Below are 15,951 nucleotides of genomic sequence, written 5' to 3'. Positions count from 1 at the left end.
TGGTAGTTATGGGTTAAGGTTTTATCACTGGTATTCACTTGAAAGTGAATTCGTTACTAGGTCAAGTAGAATGTAGGTAAACTAATTGATAATTAAGTTGAGCACGAAGCTCCTAAACTATGAAACTACTCTGATTATATAATGATCGAAGAAAAGAGCCTTCAGGAGCTTTCTGGCTCTTTAGGGCTCTTTATTACATGATTTCTGATGGTGTATGCGCATACGATCTTAAGGTGATCAAGATCACATACTAATTCGATGAAATCTGATCGTGTTTGCACAAGGCCTAAGCTCTCCTAATTAATCAGTTTGCTACCATCGTAACACCATCAATCCTAATGGTGAATCGTGACATATTCCCTGTGTGAGGTCATTCCTTTTAACATAAATTATAATAATAATAATTATTGTTTTATATTTTGATAATTTATATTTTTTTATTAATTTAATTATATTTTAAAATAAAAAAGATTAAAAAGATTATATATTTATGTTAAAGTGAATGGTTCCTGCGTAGCACGTGCACAGGGCACTAGTCCTATTAGGACTAGATTGAGAAGCTCTCTATAAGAGAGCTTCGCATTTCCATAGAACTTAAAAGAGAGATTAACCTACCAGATCAATACTACCTCAGTTCTGCCCTATCAGCTTCCCATTATTCTCTATGTGAGGTCATTCCTTTTAACAATAACTTTTAAATAAAAATAATCAAAAATAAATTTTATTTTTCTAGTATAATTCTATAATTAATTATTATATTTAAAATTTTAAATTAATTTTATTTAATATTAATAAGATTATTTAATATTAAATTTTATATAAGAGAATATAATTTTCGTAGAGATTTTGTTATGTTTTCGCTTAGTGTACAGTGAGTAGATTTCAGAATTCTTATTTTCTTTTGTGACCAAAAGGGTGTTTATAGACCAGCAATTGTATTTAACTTAGAATCTACAGGTGAAGAGCACCTGTAGATGGGGATAGATACTCTATATATACACAAATGAATGGCCTAGCCGCAATGGCTAGGCAAAAAGAAGTCATATTTATTTCTCCAATGATCTTACTTTACCGATAACCATTGATACCTAGTACTTGTCCGGATCTGATCCTCAGGTCACCTAAATCGCATACTAATCTCGAGTAATCGTATCATGTGTGGACATGGTTAATGTACCTGAGGTTTCTTATATAATAAGGGTGGGAGGAAAGCAGGGATTTCCGTCACATCTTTATTGATCTAAATTTAAAAGAAATAAAAGTAATGAAATCTTAATAAATCCATACTCTCTTCATATGTATAGAGTATATAATTAAAGTAGTCTTCCTGTGACGCCTCACACCTCCGGGTCACGTGGCATGCCCCGTTTGTATTTAATCATAGGAAAACTCTCTACTCTTGTTTTCCTTCTTCTTTTCTCCTTAGCTTAGTATTTTCTAATACAAGATACTTTACCCAGTATTCTTGAGTGTGACACTTCCGGCGCTATTAAAATGGCATCGATGATCATCGCTATCCATACCCTGCTCCTGCCAGCTCAAGCTTTCAAAAGAGTTAAGCGAGTCATTGCACCCATTGTGGAAGGAAAAACAGGCCGAAATTGACCACGCGAAATGGTACGTGCGCCATCACCAAATTTAGTGCTGTGACACATTGGCCATTTCCAGCCTTTTTTTTTTCTCCTAAGTAAGCTGAAGTTGACCGCATCGCATAGGATATCCTTATATCGAGATAAGATTATTACGGTATTTGTCTCTCAGAAAGGACGATACAGATTGATGCCTCGGTTACAGGTTAATGTTCCAATTTGACAGACTGGCTCTGTACATCCCGGTTTCCATTCTCCTCCCGCAAGAAAGAAGCTGGCGCTCTGACCTTGACTACGCAGCTGGCTGGTCGAATCTGTACTCCTTGGAGCCCTATTTCCTCGACAGTGGACACAGGTGCCAACCCAGCTCAACTGCATTGAGGCTAGCCTCAGCTACAAAAATCGGATACATGCCCTTATGGAATTATAGATTCTTCTTCTCACATTCTCTTCAAATCTACAAATCTCCAGCAAACGTTACTTGTATCCGGGTCGCTTTTGATTATGGCCCACAAAGTACTACTCTTCCTGGGCGCAGGGGGGAACGTTGGAGCTTCGTCCGTCGAGCTGTTCAAGAGTAAAGGATACAAGGTTGCATCCGTCGCACGAACTATTAAGGACGAGGTAAGAACGCATTCGGACCTGTGCCTGACTGCAGATTTCAGCAATCCAAGCACTATAAAGAGTGTTTTCGAGAGAGTCGAGAAGGAATTAGGAACGCCAAACGTTGTGGTATACAATCGTGAGTCAACTCCTATAAATTTTTTTCGTTGGCATTCTATGCCCAGGCCAGTGTCACCAATTAGATGTCTCACTTCAAAGATCAAAATCAAAGACTTAATATAACGATAACTGACTCCAGCTTAGCTTACTCGTGGTCCATGAGCCCCGATCCCGCAAATCCTGTTTCTGCATCCCTCGAAAACTTCCAAAAGGATCTTGCAATCAACACTGTGAGCGCCTACGCAGCCGCCCAAGCCGCCGTGGAAGGGTTCAAGAAGCTCCCTCGTACTATAAAGAAGACTTTCATCTATACGGGTAATAATGGAAATACATTTGTGAGTCGTATTCTTGTATTGAAAAAAGTAACACTAGCTTAGCTTCTTAGATCTTCCCACAGTTCCTCTTGCTTGGGATCGGAAAATCTAGTGCTTGGTACTTGATTCAGACAATGGTTGCAACACCTGGCTTCGCTGCTGAAGGCTACCGCTTCTACTTCGCCGACGAGCGTACGCCAGAGGGAAAGGCAATGCATCACACTTCTGGACCAGGGCATGCAGAATTCTTTTTGCAGCTAGCAGAACAAGAAGGGCAGGGAGAGTCATTAGCTACATTTGTAAGGGGAAAGGGTTACGTGGGATTTGAACGAGACCAAAGAGCCACTCTACCAAAGGTTACTATTGAAGAGATACTTAATCAGAAGTATGGGGCATATGGAACTGCGGAGGCGAGGTATGGGTATTAATGCAGGCCAGGCTTGCGTGTTTGGTAACATTAATGGAGTTATCTGTCCTTTTTCGCCTTAAGATTTCTAGCTGCCTATTCGTCTATAACTATTAGACAGTTTTTCATGGCTGCTAAGAAAGCCGATATGTGTACTAATAATCATGTTACGTGACATTGCGCAACATAGGTATTCCGAAATCTACTTAGCTCACTTCGAAATATATTACGTTGCAAATGAGCTAGTTGATACGAAAATCTGAAGTTTTGATATTTTCAATCTCATAGTGGGCTCCTATTGCTTTTCTTCCTTATTTGAAATATCAGATCTTGAATTCTTATAAACTTTGAATCTTTATAGATTGTGCGTACTTTCTCTAGACTTCAATCCTTTATAAATTTTAATTCATTCGTTGAATTAATATAATTATACACAAAAATATTTTGGAATGAGTTAGAATATTTCGAAATTTGTTTATATATTGAGTATATTCGCAAATGAATTAGTTCATTTTAAACTTAAACTTATTGATGAATTAACTAGGCCATTGAGCTAGCTTCCTTCGGAATCACTGTAGTTGATTTCGGAATGAAAATATTGCGCCATATCCCGTAACAAATATAAGTATAATAAAGTATAACGAATAAGGAATAAAAAAGCCTAGGGCTTGTGATGTGCAGGTCTGGTCACAATATGGAGTGGGTCAGTGATATAAGCCGCAGAGATTATTGAGGTGAATAGGATCACAGAATTTAAATAAGCAAAAAAATAGTTAGAGTACAACTGGTTTAATATTCATTGTATGATATTAACAGAAAGATTAATGGCGGATGTTCCTGGATCAAGAGAAAAGAACCCCTTTAATTTATTGATCGTCTGTCAAACCCACCATTATCAACGAATCCTTCCAAAGTCGAGCCTCAGCCTCAGGATCGTAAGCATACCCTGCAAACCCTACACCCGTAACCTCGTGATTGTCATTCCCACGGGTTGTCTTTCCGCACTCAGCAAGATATTCTCCACCCTTCTTTTCCCATTCTTGTCCGATGGCAGCCCACACTGTCGTCGCAGCACCCTGTTCTGCCGTCTTCATGATGTTGTACGCCTTTTTATCCTTTTTCATTTCTTCCTTGATTGCAGGGTCCATGTACTGCATGAGCCCCGTTGAGGCAATCACTCCAGGATGAACGCTTGTAGCATGAAGCCTTCGCGATCCGTAGCGTCGCTCGATTTCGTTGGCCATATAGATGTTAGCGGTTTTTGCTTGCCCATATGCAACCCATTCATTGTATTCAGTCTTCTCAAAATTGTAGTTGCCCGATTCGTTGATCGGTGCTACGTGGTGAGCAGAAGAAGCGAGATTAACGACTCGAGATGAGAATTCAGGGCTGGCGCTGTCGAGGAGAGCTGGCTTCAAGAGCTCAAAGAGGAGAAAATGAGCGAGATGATCGACTCCAAATTGCTTTTCAAAACCGTCTTCCGTGAGCTCCAGCTTGGGCAGAGCCATGATACCGGCGTTGTTGATAAGGATGTTGACTTGGTTATTCGACTTCTGGAGAATGTCTTTTGCGGCGGCACGTACACTGCTCAGGGAATTGTTATCCATCTTGACAAGTTCAACCCGTCCAGGTACGAGGATTCCATCCAAAGCAGTCTTGGCTTTGTTCAAGTCTCGTGCGGTCAACAACAGCTTTGCGCCAGTCAAAGACAGAGCACGTGCTGTCTCGATCCCTATTCCAGCCGAAGTGCCTGTGATGACAATAACTTTCCCAGCTAGCTTGCCCTCCGCCTCTTCGTCCTTGATAATTTGAATAGCTGTGGGACGAGCATCCCCGGGGCCATTCGGATTCAGATGGACTTCTGCGTATCGGGACATTGTGATTGAGGGGGAGGAGATATTTGGGTTTTGATTTTTTGGTAATGATGCTTTGGGAGACATAAGAGAACTATTTATATTTCTGTTCGTAGCTTATTAACCCTCAATTCGGGGCTTTTGGCTGGGAAACCTTACTTACCGGGGCCGGTAGAAATGCCTCCCACTCAGGAATCGATACAAGACACAGTCCCTGCAGAACTGGATTTGTTATCAGTATTACGAATCAACCGGAAACAAACTTTTTTCCGCACATTTGTAGACCAAGCTTGATTTTCTTCCATCCGCTTTCTTCTACTACATTGGTGCTGCTGCTTGCTTCATTTGCTCGTTTCGACCCACTTCGTACATAACCTGACGTCTCGATATGCTGCTAGAAGTGGAAATGCTGATAAATCCCATCTATTACGAGGCAAAAGAATCATTGTATCGAGAAACAGGGCTACATTTTGATCACGTTCTCTTGATGCACTGGCAGAAACATGACTCGATATAAGGATGTGTTTCGATATAAGGATGTGTCTCGATATAAGGATGTGTCTTCGCATAAGGATGCGTCTCCATATAAAGATTTGTTTCGATATAAGGATATGGTAATTAATCATCCACTTCTACGGTCAGCCATGTAGCCTTTTACTGAACACCCCACTTTAACACTTGAAGTAAATTAATATTTACACATTTAAAGTATTAAAAATTTTGTTTAATAATTTTGAAAAATATTATACTTTCTTAATTTTGTATATAAGTTGAAATTTAAAAATTCAACTATTAATATCTCGTTGAGAAAAATCATAAACATTTTGAAATTTTTAAAATTTATTATTATATAAACATGTCACGAACCACGACAATTATAATACAATAAAAACAAGTACCGAGGTTTAGGCTGTTGTTTACCGTGGTTTCCTTATCGATAAGGAATCCTAGGACAAGTGTCCTAGGATAGAATGTGTCCCAGGATAATAATTATTTTAGGATAAACGATTAGGCAATCATAAAGGCATAGGACAAGTGTCCTAGGATAATATTTGTCCCAGGACAATTATCCTAGGAGCTATATTATCCTAGGATAAGAGTCGTCCCAGGACTAGTGTCTTGAGGCCAATAGGAATCATGTGATAAAGCCCCCAAAAGCGTAGGCTCCCCAAGGCTCCAGGAAAGGATTCATTATATAATTATAGTAGTTTCATAATATAGAAGCTTCGTGCTCAATTTAGTTATCAATTAGTTTACCTACATTCTACTTGATCTAGTAACGACTTCACTTCCAAATGAATACCAATGATAATTTCACACTCAAGAATACTGGGTAAAGTATCTTGTATTAGAAAATACTAAGCTAAGGAGAAAAGAAGAAGGAAAACAAGAGTAGCGAGTTTTCCTATGATTAAATACAAACGGGCATGCCACGTGACCTGGAGGTGTGAGGCGTCACAGATAAAGCCTTAACCTATAACTACCAACTGACAAAACCTCAGGCAGCCGCTGCCTCCAGTACAGTATCGTTACAAAACAATTAATTCGTGATTAAAATTTCAGGAAAATATACATATATATAAATTAAAAAATTACTAATAGGTATAAATCGTTATTTTTGATATGAAAGGGTGGTCTAAAAGTGGGATAATCTGAAAGTGGGGTACTACACTTATAGCACTGAAACCCCGTCTGCGCCAATCTCTTTCTGCCCCTCGCCCTCCATTTCTTTAACACCGAAAGCAAGCAAGCTACTTCTTTCCAGGTGGACTCAGGTTTGAAGCATTCACACATGTCGGTACTGATTTACCAAATTGTAAGATACACTAAAACAGAAGATGAATAACTTTGTTCAGTCATTTGATGGACACTATTAAGTAGATATCCATGCTAAATCATCCAACCATATTATGGACGCGGACAGTTATCACATGAAATCATCAAAAGCCCCAAGAGGGGGTAGCCAAGTCTGGATTATTCGCCCATAATTCGCCGTGGCGAAGGAGAGCCTCAACTCAGAATGCCATTCTCGTTTTAAGGAGATCCTTTTCGATAATCTCATCCTTCTTCTTCATAAACTCTTCCATATCCCATGGACAGCTCACGTACCTTCCACCGAGCCACTCCTTACGTTCAGCAGCTAACCATGCAATCGTATCTCCAGCGATCTCTGGTTGATCAGGAAATAAATTCCGCACCGTCTCAGGCACAGTCTCAGTAATCTTCGTCTTGATCGCGCCTGGATTGACACAAAAGGTCAGAAGTCCTTGATCGCTATATTCCAACTGTAGAGACTCGGTCAACCTCAAAATCGCAAGCTTTGAGCTTCGATAGCTCGCGCTTCCAGGACGAGCGCTCAATGCACCTGAAGAGGATACATTGATCATTGTGCATAAACCATTGTTGCTTGAACGAGTCAAAAGCTGCATGGGAAGGAATGCACGAGTAATATTCAGGAGTCCGTGAACGTTGACCTCCCAAGTTCGCCAGTATATATCTGGATCGGAATCGAGTAACGGCTTGTATGGTTCCATATGAGCTGCATTGTTGACGACGATATCCAGACGTCCACCAAACCTCTCTGATACGATTTCATACATTTTTTGAACACTGTCTTGCTTTGAGATGTCAACGGTGCAGCTCAGCACCACAGGCTCTGAACGTCCGGCTTGCGTAGCAGCCAGCTTAAGCTTCATGACAAGATCATCTGATACACCGTAGAGATCAGCTAATGCTATCGCTGAAACTCCTGCGCGTACAAAGGCTGTAGCTGTAGCATATCCAACTCCGTCCTGCCACGCTGCCCCTGTGATCAGAATATTTTTTCCAGCAAAGTCCAGCTTGACTGGGGAAATATAGTCATAAGTCGTGGAGTGTCTTGTGGCCGTAAAGTTGCCGCCAGAAAGTGCTGTTCTATCTGACATCGTGACTTTGTGAATTACCGTAAGATCTTGAAGGTGATTAAGGTGATTGGTAGTCGACGTTGGAGGTAATTAGTGATTAGAAGTCGGAGGTGATTAGTGATCCGATTGGTTTGTAATCGTAATGGTTTGTAATCGTAATGGTTTGTAATCGGAATGGTTATGGCCTCACTTTTGAAGGAGATATTTTAAGTCTAGATCATGCATCGAGCTTGCAGTCGTGCAAACTTGAGAAAGCCGGCCACGAACAGGGTATCTTGAAGGCTTGCGTCATGTCGATTAGCTTAAGAGGCCGGATTAGGAATGCTACATAAAAGACTCGGTACAAGTATTAGGGAGGGGCATGAAATCATTACCAGGAGCAGACGAAGCAAACTCGGTGATATGGAATATAAAGCATTCTGCGTATTTCTAAACGCTCTGCAGAAGTAAAACAGATATGCCAACATCAGAGACATCTTGCCACGCAATTGGTTGTCGCACACCCCTAATCGCAGGGGTTTGTCAGACTCGTGCTTTCACTCTTGGTCTTGGCAAGGCTCTTAAGCGAAGTGTCTCCCAATGAGCTTTAGTGCAAAAGCAGAACTTGCTTGCAGGATGTCTCTATTACTCCGTACAGACACCACGTCTGCCCCACACATTCTATCGGCAGTTCATACAAGTATGCAAACCGCCCCGATGATTTCTCCCAAGATTCACATCGCGATCTTTCCGGCAATTTCAACCCTTGAACATCTAAACAACGTGTCAATGGTTATCACTCTTTACTTTCCTCAACGTCTCAATCATCCAAGAGCTAATTCCTCAACTCTACTTTACTCTATCCACAAGCTCTCTCATCCGTAAATTCTTCCATCCAAACCTCTCACATCTCCATCTACCGAATCCAAAATTCTCTCTCCAAACTCAATTCTGTCATGGCTTTCCCAAACCGCCTTCTCAACCCTTTAACGTGGCGCCACGTTGGCCTTGGCCTCACAACCACCGTCTTCGCCCTGGGAAGCTTGGCCATCCTCGCACCACCCGTTGCTGCGGAATCTCTTGGGGTCATACCTACCACACCAGAAGGCAAGTCCATAACCGAAAAAGCAATGATATTCCTGGGTATACGAGACTTGGCGGCTGCAGGAGCGCTGTTTTGGTTCTTTCACAAGGGGAAGATGGAGGAGATGGGGGTTTTGACAACGGCGTGGACTCTTGTATGCGTGACGGATACATGGGTTGCCACGCAGGGACCGAGAGGATGGGATAAGGGAATTTGGACGCTTTGTGGGGGAGCGGTAGTGGTTGCGTTTGTGGGTTTGGGTCTATTGCAATCTTGAAGGGTCGTGAAAGCTAGAGATTGCCTGCGGTATTGCAGAATTCGGGTTGGAGTAGTAAAGCAAAATTACCACCCGCCCTCGATAGGATGAGAATATGATATTTCTACACGAAAGGCAGACCCAAGAGGAGTAGACAATAACGTGAGTGTAAATACCGCCAAGGATACGCTGTAAATTGTTTCCGTACCATTATCAAAGTTGCTGTCTCCACATTTACCGTTATATAGGGGATTAATAATGATATCTCCAATTAGAGGCAAGCTTCTGCTAAAATTTCCAACATATTCAAATGCTTCCCGCTCTGCACCTTTCATTCTTATGCTATCGTATTCCACACCGACAGTTTTTGTCAGGTCAATTTGAATTCAAATATCCTTGTATTGCCGATTTTGATATTCACTTTCTCGAAACCGCGGAGTTGCTTGACTAGCGCACCTAGAATTCCTAAATATAGCTGGCAAGCCTCCTGGCTGCTCGTTGTCGACATCCTGTGTTCGTAACTTCAACAGTGACAATAAGATAGTAATCCCACAGGTCGACTCACCCACCAGGTTTGATAGGGCCAGTTGGGTAAGAACCGCTGTTCCTGGATGCTCATTCTCAATGACCAGATTTGAAAAGTCGAATTTAGTGTACGAAAGGCCAAATCCAAGCTCGTACCTGGGAGTGATGTTTTCTCAATCAAATGCTCGACAGTCAACAAAGACCCCTCGCTAAAATCACTCTGGGGGAAAAGGCTATATTTGCCTTCAGGAGAGAATAGATGGAGTAATGCGCCCTACTCAGACTCGTTCCTAGCCACGGTGTAATGCAACTTCCCAGAGAAGTTTTCATCGTTGTACAGAAGCGACACAACAACGCGTTCAGATTCTTTATCAGCTAAGTGTGCATAAAAGATGGCTGTAACATTTTGAATGGTCCACCAAGTGATCGACGAGACGTATCCCTGCATTTTGGATGACAACGATTGTGTTTTTACACTGTGCGGCAATCTGAAGAAGATGCCAGATAATTGGAGTGTCTACATCTTTCAAAAACTCACATTGAGAACTATTGCATCAGAGAAATCATCGTGTAAGCCAGGTCCGTCATAAACCTCAGCCGAGTAGGCGTTGCTACTTGCTTCTACAATTGATGTAGAGTTAACAGTCTCCAAATCCCAGAATAAAGTGGTTCAATCTTTATATACCCGACGTTGTAATGCATCAAAGGGTGCATCGAAGTATGAAAATGCCACAACACCAGCGCCACCTTCCCTAAAATCAAAACTATTAGTAATTTCTAACATTCAGCTCTTTCGAGGTCTAGCTAACTCAAATACTATCCCATAAGCAGCTATTTAGCTAAATCTTTCCGCCCCCATTTCTCCATTATCGATCTTGTAGAAATAACCAAAATCGTCGGAAGATTTCACGAACCCAACATTCCATCCAGTAAGGAAACCTAGCTCTAGAAATATAGTTTTAGAAACTACAGCATCATATCCATAGATTGAAAGAAGCTTAGAAACCTTAAGGGGGAGGGCCTTATTGGTATTCTTGACTAGCATGTGCGCTTCGATTGCAGATCTCAAGATGATTTATCAGCAGCATGAATTCTAGCATGAACAAGAATATGAGGCTGAGAAAGATTGAATGACATGCCAATCCCATGTGTTGGAAATGAGACAGAGTCTTGACCTATTTTGTACCAGGTTCCTAGCTATAGAATCTTAAGCTGACTGCGAATACCAAGATACAAACGCACCATATATAACTTGCATTCCACGCACGATAACAACTGCCGTTAGGATAGTAAGATGTAATTAGCAGGATAGTATGCATGGTGATCGTAGAGTAGGTTCTTGAAGTGCGGGGCGTGATATGATGGTTTTAGTATAGTTTGGTTTGTGGACAATATGGATACTGAATATTGGAATTCTCAGTTTCAGGTTTTCGAAGGTTTGAATTTGTGTTTGTTAGTGGTCACAGAAAGAGTATTTGTGATTTTGGAAAGAATAATTGTTTTTAATTATTTAGTCTCTCAAATGAAATTCATAAAGAAAGGGATTTTATTATAAATAAATCATCATAGATTTAATTTCAGTATCTTTTATAATTATAAAACAAATAAAGTATAATAGTTCCTGATAACAAATTATAATAATACTAATTTAAATAATAAAATTGAAAAATCAAAATCTTTTAAATCTTTTAAATCTTTAGTAATGTTTTAGATTTATTTCAAACAAAATAATATAAATATAATAATCAAAAGATATGAAAGAAAGAATAACAGTATAAAAGTATAATAGGATATAATATTATTACGAGGTTGATATATGATTTCTCTCTCTCTCTCTTTCTTCCGTCGATTATTAATTATTCATCTCTTTTACTTCCTTTTGCTTTCCCAATTCCTCCCATCCTATCCCTTCCTCTTCCTCTTCCTCTCAACCCAACAACCCCGGATCCCCACACTCCAAATCAAACCACACATTCGGCACACCAGGAATAATACTATCCAAACTCTGGGCCACGCTCCCCCCGAAAATATCACACCTCGGAGCACCCGTTCCCGGTTCCGGATAAAACGAATACGATTCGCATCCTTTATCTATACCATATACGCCCTATTGATGAGAAATACCTGTTAGTACCTAATTACATATACAGAGTAGTAGATTGGGAAGGGAAGAATTCGCAGGGAAATGAGAGGGATGATTCCTGGGAAAGTGATGAATCCGAAACTACAAAACAAAAGCGAAAGAAAGGAAGAAAGGAAGAAAACTCACAAAACAAAACTCCCAGCATCCTCTCAAAGTAACCGGTACCCCAGCTTTCTCCTCCACAAACTCAGCGAGAAAATAATCTCCAACGGGTAAACCATGTAAACCGCAATGTACGGCGGCGAGATTCGGTGTCCCGCTGCTTTGGATACTGGTTATGGTGGTGGTGAATTGGATTGTGGTGGTTGGGTGGAGACTTGTGGTTCCGGTTGCGATGGGGTTAGGGGTGACTGTGAGTGTGAGGGTTGAGGGGTTGGATGGCGTGGTTGTGGTTGAAAGTGAGAGTATGGAGGAGAGGGAGAGGAGGGTTGATGATGATAATAATGAGGAAGAAGATGAATGAGGATAACTCAGTGTACTAGTAGAAAATAAAATCGTAGTCGATACTAATTCTCCAGTTGAAATTGAAGTCGAAGTTATCGATTCCCTTAATGACGATGAAGATGCTTCAATGGAAGAAGAGGCAAAAGAAGAAGAATTAGTAGTAACCCCACCCAATCCAGAGGACGAAACCAACCCCAAAGTCTCACTAGCCACCAAAGAACTACTCACTCCCCCAGTACTACTACGATTCCCTAACGCAGTACTCAAACCAATACTCATCACCACACTAGAACTAGCACTAGCCCTAGCAGCACTCGACGACGTCCAAACACCCGTCGAATTCGCCCCCACAGAAACAAAACCACCCGAAGCAACCCCCGAAATAGAAGGTTGCGTCGATACAGCAGCAGAACTACTCATCACCCTTGGAATCGACGTACTCGTCCAAAACCCCGTCGAATTTCCCCCCACAGACGTCAATCCCCCCGCAGAAGCAACCGGAACCCCCGAAATCGACGACGACAATGCCAACGACGTAATCGTAGGAAAAATCATCGCATAAGAAATAGAAGCCAAAGATAAAGATGTACTACTCTCCTCCACCGCACCCGCAGAAACAGTAATCCAATACGTACTCGTACAATTTTCGGTAATGGTGATGAAACTCGTAGGATTTGCGGGACAGAGTGTGAGGGAAGTATTGTTTTGGGTGAAGGGTGGTAGGAGGGTTGTTGAAGTAATGGGTATGGGTATGGATGTTGATATTGATATTGGCGTCGAATTAAACAAGAGAGGTGTTGACGGAAGAATTCGATCCGTGACTGTAGTTAAAATCGAGATACTATTTTGCAATCCTGCACCTGCATTTGCATCTACACCTGTAACAGCAGCAGAAGCAGCAGAAGCAGTAGAAGTAGCAGTAACCCTCTGACTCTCACTTCCACTCTCAACCACCGAACTCGAAAACCCAAATCCACCCACCACAGAAATCTCCGTACTAAACCTCGCAGTCGCAGCCGCAGCTACAATTGTACCCGTAGCCTCCGCCACAAGATGCGGATGTGTAAATGGTAGAAGTGATCTTGTTTCTGCGATCGAATCATTATTCTCGTCATCTCCATCATCTCCATCATCTCCATCTGAATCTGAGTCAGAGTCAGTACTCCAAGGCCAACCCCATCGTTTATGTTGGATTTCTTCCTGGAGGAAAGATTAGTATATTTATATCTCCCCAAAATCCAAAGCCTGAAATCAAAACCAAAGCCCTCCAAATCTCAAAAAAAAAAAAAAAAAAAAAACACAAAAGATAAGAAGAGAATCCACATACAATATTCCCATTCCCATTCCCACTCCCACTTCCACCCAATTGAGGAATAGCCAAGATAAAATTCGACAGGAGAGCTACAGCGGCGACTAGAGTGAGGAGATGCATATTGCCTTTTGCCTTTCAACTTTCGACTTTCAACTTTTATCTCAACCTCCGATCCAAATACCAAAAGAACAACGATACTCTTCTCCGCACGAGGAGCAAGTAAAGTAAGATAATGAGATTAAAAAAAAAGTGTAAAAACCAACTCTCAATTAAACCTCCCTCACAAGACAATGTCCGAGTCCGAGCCCCAGATGAAAGAATGAATAAATGAATGATCAAAATTCAAACTCAAACTCAAAAGATTGTAACTGTAGTAAAGCGAGAGTATGTATTCCAATTCCAATTCCAAGTCCACTTTTCTCAACAATCTCAAAAAATCTCAAAAAATCCCAAAGGATATTCCTCTCCTCTTTATAGATGGAAAATCCTAAATCTAAATCCCAATCCCAATCTCACATCAACCTCACACCAATCTCAACCTCACATAAACCCCAATATCAATATTATCATTCTTACTCCTTCCTTCCTACTCTTACTCTTACTCTTACTCCTACTTTCAGACCTAGTTCTACTCCTACTCCTTGGTAGCTAGATAGATAGATAGATATTCATACCTCCTAACTTCCCAGTCTCACCGCGCGATGCGAAGCGAAGCGAGGGGAATCCAAAATCCAAAATCCAAAAAATTAAAACCCCCAAATCCAGAAAAAAAGGGGTGTGTTAAATGTTAAAAAGAGCAAGGGGTCAGACAAACATAAAAATTTACCGAAGTAAGGCAAGGCAAGGTAAGGTTGAAAAAAAAAATAAAGCAACACAACTTCACAACCTCACAAACCAAAATTCTCACCCTTTTGTGGTAGCTTCTTGATTGTCATTCAATCTAATTAATTCATGCCACTTGCATTAATCCTATTTACAATTTAGGATAAAAAAATTCCAACATCCTTTGCAATGCTATCAAACCCCTCCCCCTTCCCCAATAACTCCGAATATAATGCTCCGTGGGAAATGAAACCATTCCCCCAAAAATGCTAAAGGGGTATCGTACAATAATGTATGAGCAAGGGAAGATACTGAGCGACTTTTTTCAGTAATCCGATTTTTCCTAGATATGCACATCTAGACAATTCGACTGTGGAGTACAGCAGGGACGAATCGGAATTTTGTACTGAAGCCGTGTAATTTGAACAACGCATCCTATCAACAACTGATTTCTTCTGACCATAATCTTCTCGTGAATCGATTCATTCATAGGCCATTCATCATCATGGTATCGTGATTCAACAATCTCAATCCTCCCAGATCGTATCTAGATTCAAATCACCTCTTCTTTCAGCTCCACAAACACTCCAACGTTTTCTCTTATCTCGTGAACCAAATCCTCCTAGACCTCTACCACGTCCCCCAGAAGTGTCAAGTCCTCTTGATTTGGCATCTTCACATTCGGCTCCATCTGCCGCATCTGCTGCAGCTTTTAACTGAGCAATCCTATCTGCTTCTATGGCAGCTTCTTCTGCATCCGGTGTATCAGGTATTGTTTCCAAGCTGGATATACTCGGGCTGCGAGATCTTGTAGAAGTAGGTGTAGAAGGAACGGATGAAGATGTGTATGAACCAGGGTAATACAAGGAACTGGTGGAAATGTTCGAGGTGAGATAGCATTCGCCGAATTTCGTTGTATTGTATGAAGGGGATGAAGTCGAAGAGGATGGTGTCGTGGGTGTTGCGCCACTAATAAAGGGACCCGTTGTTGTGATGTGTCTTAAAGGGGAAGCTGGTCTTCGAACGCGTGTATAACTACCGTTGGAAGGTATACCTAAGATTGGGGAGGCACTTCGATCCGACATTTTTGAAGTATCCTCATCGAAAGCTGGCTGCTTACCCTCACTAATATTGATCAAAGCACGATTTGGAAACCCTGGAAACACTTCATCTGCGGGTTTTCTAGGTATGCGAACTCGAGCTGGTGAACCTAAAGGACTTGCGGGTCTTTGAGGAGACATGAGTAGGTGACCAGCACCATTTACTCCTGGTAATGATTGTGCTCGCGACATTGGAGGTGCCAAAACACTACCGTTTGATCTTGATCTAAAATGGCCTCTCGCATATGGTGAAGTATTTCGAGGACGAAAAGGGATTGAAGGAGTGACAGGGGATGACCATCCTGGGGAGCGGGGTGATTGAGGTATTGGTTCTGTAGTTCTTCGAAGAGTTTGAGGTCTCGCAAATTGTTCTCGATCCTTTATCGGATTTTGAGTGTCGTAAAGAGCAGATTCTTGTAATCGTAATCTTGGTACAGGAGATGCTCTGAATTCCTCAAGGGAGTGGAGTTCAGGCACGGGTTCCATGATTTACTGCGA

At 41.4% G+C, this 15,951-nt stretch overlaps 12 protein-coding genes across 12 annotated transcripts; 6 read left to right on the top strand and 6 right to left on the bottom strand.

Annotated features, from left to right (window-relative positions):
• Window positions 1-1,494: 1,494 nt before the first annotated feature.
• Window positions 1,495-1,605, top strand: SS1G_02821 (predicted protein; the record flags this gene model as incomplete). The annotated part of the gene is made up of 1 exon (XM_001596551.1): window positions 1,495-1,605. The coding sequence occupies one exon, from the start codon at window positions 1,495-1,497 to the stop codon at window positions 1,603-1,605; it is 111 nt and encodes a 36-aa protein (XP_001596601.1).
• Window positions 1,606-2,093: 488 nt separating this feature from the next.
• Window positions 2,094-3,054, top strand: SS1G_02820 (hypothetical protein; the record flags this gene model as incomplete). Its single annotated transcript, XM_001596550.1, has 3 exons — window positions 2,094-2,331; window positions 2,457-2,647; window positions 2,698-3,054. 3 exons carry the CDS (start codon window positions 2,094-2,096, stop codon window positions 3,052-3,054), a joined length of 786 nt encoding a protein of 261 aa, XP_001596600.1.
• Window positions 3,055-3,898: 844 nt separating this feature from the next.
• SS1G_02819 (hypothetical protein) lies at window positions 3,899-4,909 on the bottom strand (the record flags this gene model as incomplete). Its single annotated transcript, XM_001596549.1, has 1 exon — window positions 3,899-4,909. The coding sequence occupies one exon, from the start codon at window positions 4,907-4,909 to the stop codon at window positions 3,899-3,901; it is 1,011 nt and encodes a 336-aa protein (XP_001596599.1).
• Window positions 4,910-5,388: 479 nt separating this feature from the next.
• Window positions 5,389-6,028, top strand: SS1G_02818 (predicted protein; the record flags this gene model as incomplete). Its single annotated transcript, XM_001596548.1, has 2 exons — window positions 5,389-5,499; window positions 5,978-6,028. The coding sequence occupies 2 exons, from the start codon at window positions 5,389-5,391 to the stop codon at window positions 6,026-6,028; spliced, it is 162 nt and encodes a 53-aa protein (XP_001596598.1).
• Window positions 6,029-6,900: 872 nt separating this feature from the next.
• SS1G_02817 (hypothetical protein) lies at window positions 6,901-7,809 on the bottom strand (the record flags this gene model as incomplete). The annotated part of the gene is made up of 1 exon (XM_001596547.1): window positions 6,901-7,809. The coding sequence occupies one exon, from the start codon at window positions 7,807-7,809 to the stop codon at window positions 6,901-6,903; it is 909 nt and encodes a 302-aa protein (XP_001596597.1).
• Window positions 7,810-8,245: 436 nt separating this feature from the next.
• On the top strand, window positions 8,246-8,371 carry SS1G_02816 (predicted protein; the record flags this gene model as incomplete). Its single annotated transcript, XM_001596546.1, has 1 exon — window positions 8,246-8,371. The coding sequence occupies one exon, from the start codon at window positions 8,246-8,248 to the stop codon at window positions 8,369-8,371; it is 126 nt and encodes a 41-aa protein (XP_001596596.1).
• A 352-nt stretch (window positions 8,372-8,723) lies between these two features.
• Window positions 8,724-9,128, top strand: SS1G_02815 (predicted protein; the record flags this gene model as incomplete). The annotated part of the gene is made up of 1 exon (XM_001596545.1): window positions 8,724-9,128. One exon carries the CDS (start codon window positions 8,724-8,726, stop codon window positions 9,126-9,128), a length of 405 nt encoding a protein of 134 aa, XP_001596595.1.
• A 365-nt stretch (window positions 9,129-9,493) lies between these two features.
• Window positions 9,494-10,080, bottom strand: SS1G_02814 (hypothetical protein; the record flags this gene model as incomplete). Its single annotated transcript, XM_001596544.1, has 3 exons — window positions 9,494-9,628; window positions 9,673-9,865; window positions 9,911-10,080. The coding sequence occupies 3 exons, from the start codon at window positions 10,078-10,080 to the stop codon at window positions 9,494-9,496; spliced, it is 498 nt and encodes a 165-aa protein (XP_001596594.1).
• A 222-nt stretch (window positions 10,081-10,302) lies between these two features.
• Window positions 10,303-10,677, bottom strand: SS1G_02813 (hypothetical protein; the record flags this gene model as incomplete). Its single annotated transcript, XM_001596543.1, has 2 exons — window positions 10,303-10,384; window positions 10,547-10,677. 2 exons carry the CDS (start codon window positions 10,675-10,677, stop codon window positions 10,303-10,305), a joined length of 213 nt encoding a protein of 70 aa, XP_001596593.1.
• An 882-nt stretch (window positions 10,678-11,559) lies between these two features.
• On the bottom strand, window positions 11,560-13,651 carry SS1G_02812 (predicted protein; the record flags this gene model as incomplete). The annotated part of the gene is made up of 3 exons (XM_001596542.1): window positions 11,560-11,739; window positions 11,902-13,419; window positions 13,547-13,651. The coding sequence occupies 3 exons, from the start codon at window positions 13,649-13,651 to the stop codon at window positions 11,560-11,562; spliced, it is 1,803 nt and encodes a 600-aa protein (XP_001596592.1).
• A 357-nt stretch (window positions 13,652-14,008) lies between these two features.
• On the top strand, window positions 14,009-14,179 carry SS1G_02811 (predicted protein; the record flags this gene model as incomplete). Its single annotated transcript, XM_001596541.1, has 1 exon — window positions 14,009-14,179. One exon carries the CDS (start codon window positions 14,009-14,011, stop codon window positions 14,177-14,179), a length of 171 nt encoding a protein of 56 aa, XP_001596591.1.
• Window positions 14,180-14,880: 701 nt separating this feature from the next.
• SS1G_02810 (hypothetical protein) lies at window positions 14,881-15,939 on the bottom strand (the record flags this gene model as incomplete). The annotated part of the gene is made up of 2 exons (XM_001596540.1): window positions 14,881-15,104; window positions 15,393-15,939. The coding sequence occupies 2 exons, from the start codon at window positions 15,937-15,939 to the stop codon at window positions 14,881-14,883; spliced, it is 771 nt and encodes a 256-aa protein (XP_001596590.1).
• Window positions 15,940-15,951: the final 12 nt, after the last annotated feature.

The sequence above is a fragment of the Sclerotinia sclerotiorum genome, genomic scaffold, assembly GCF_000146945.2.
Source record: "Sclerotinia sclerotiorum 1980 UF-70 scaffold_3 genomic scaffold, whole genome shotgun sequence".
Classification (NCBI taxonomy): Eukaryota; Fungi; Ascomycota; class Leotiomycetes; order Helotiales; family Sclerotiniaceae; genus Sclerotinia; species Sclerotinia sclerotiorum.
Note: the sequence above shows the minus strand (reverse complement) of the source record. Positions and strands in the feature narration are given on the sequence as shown.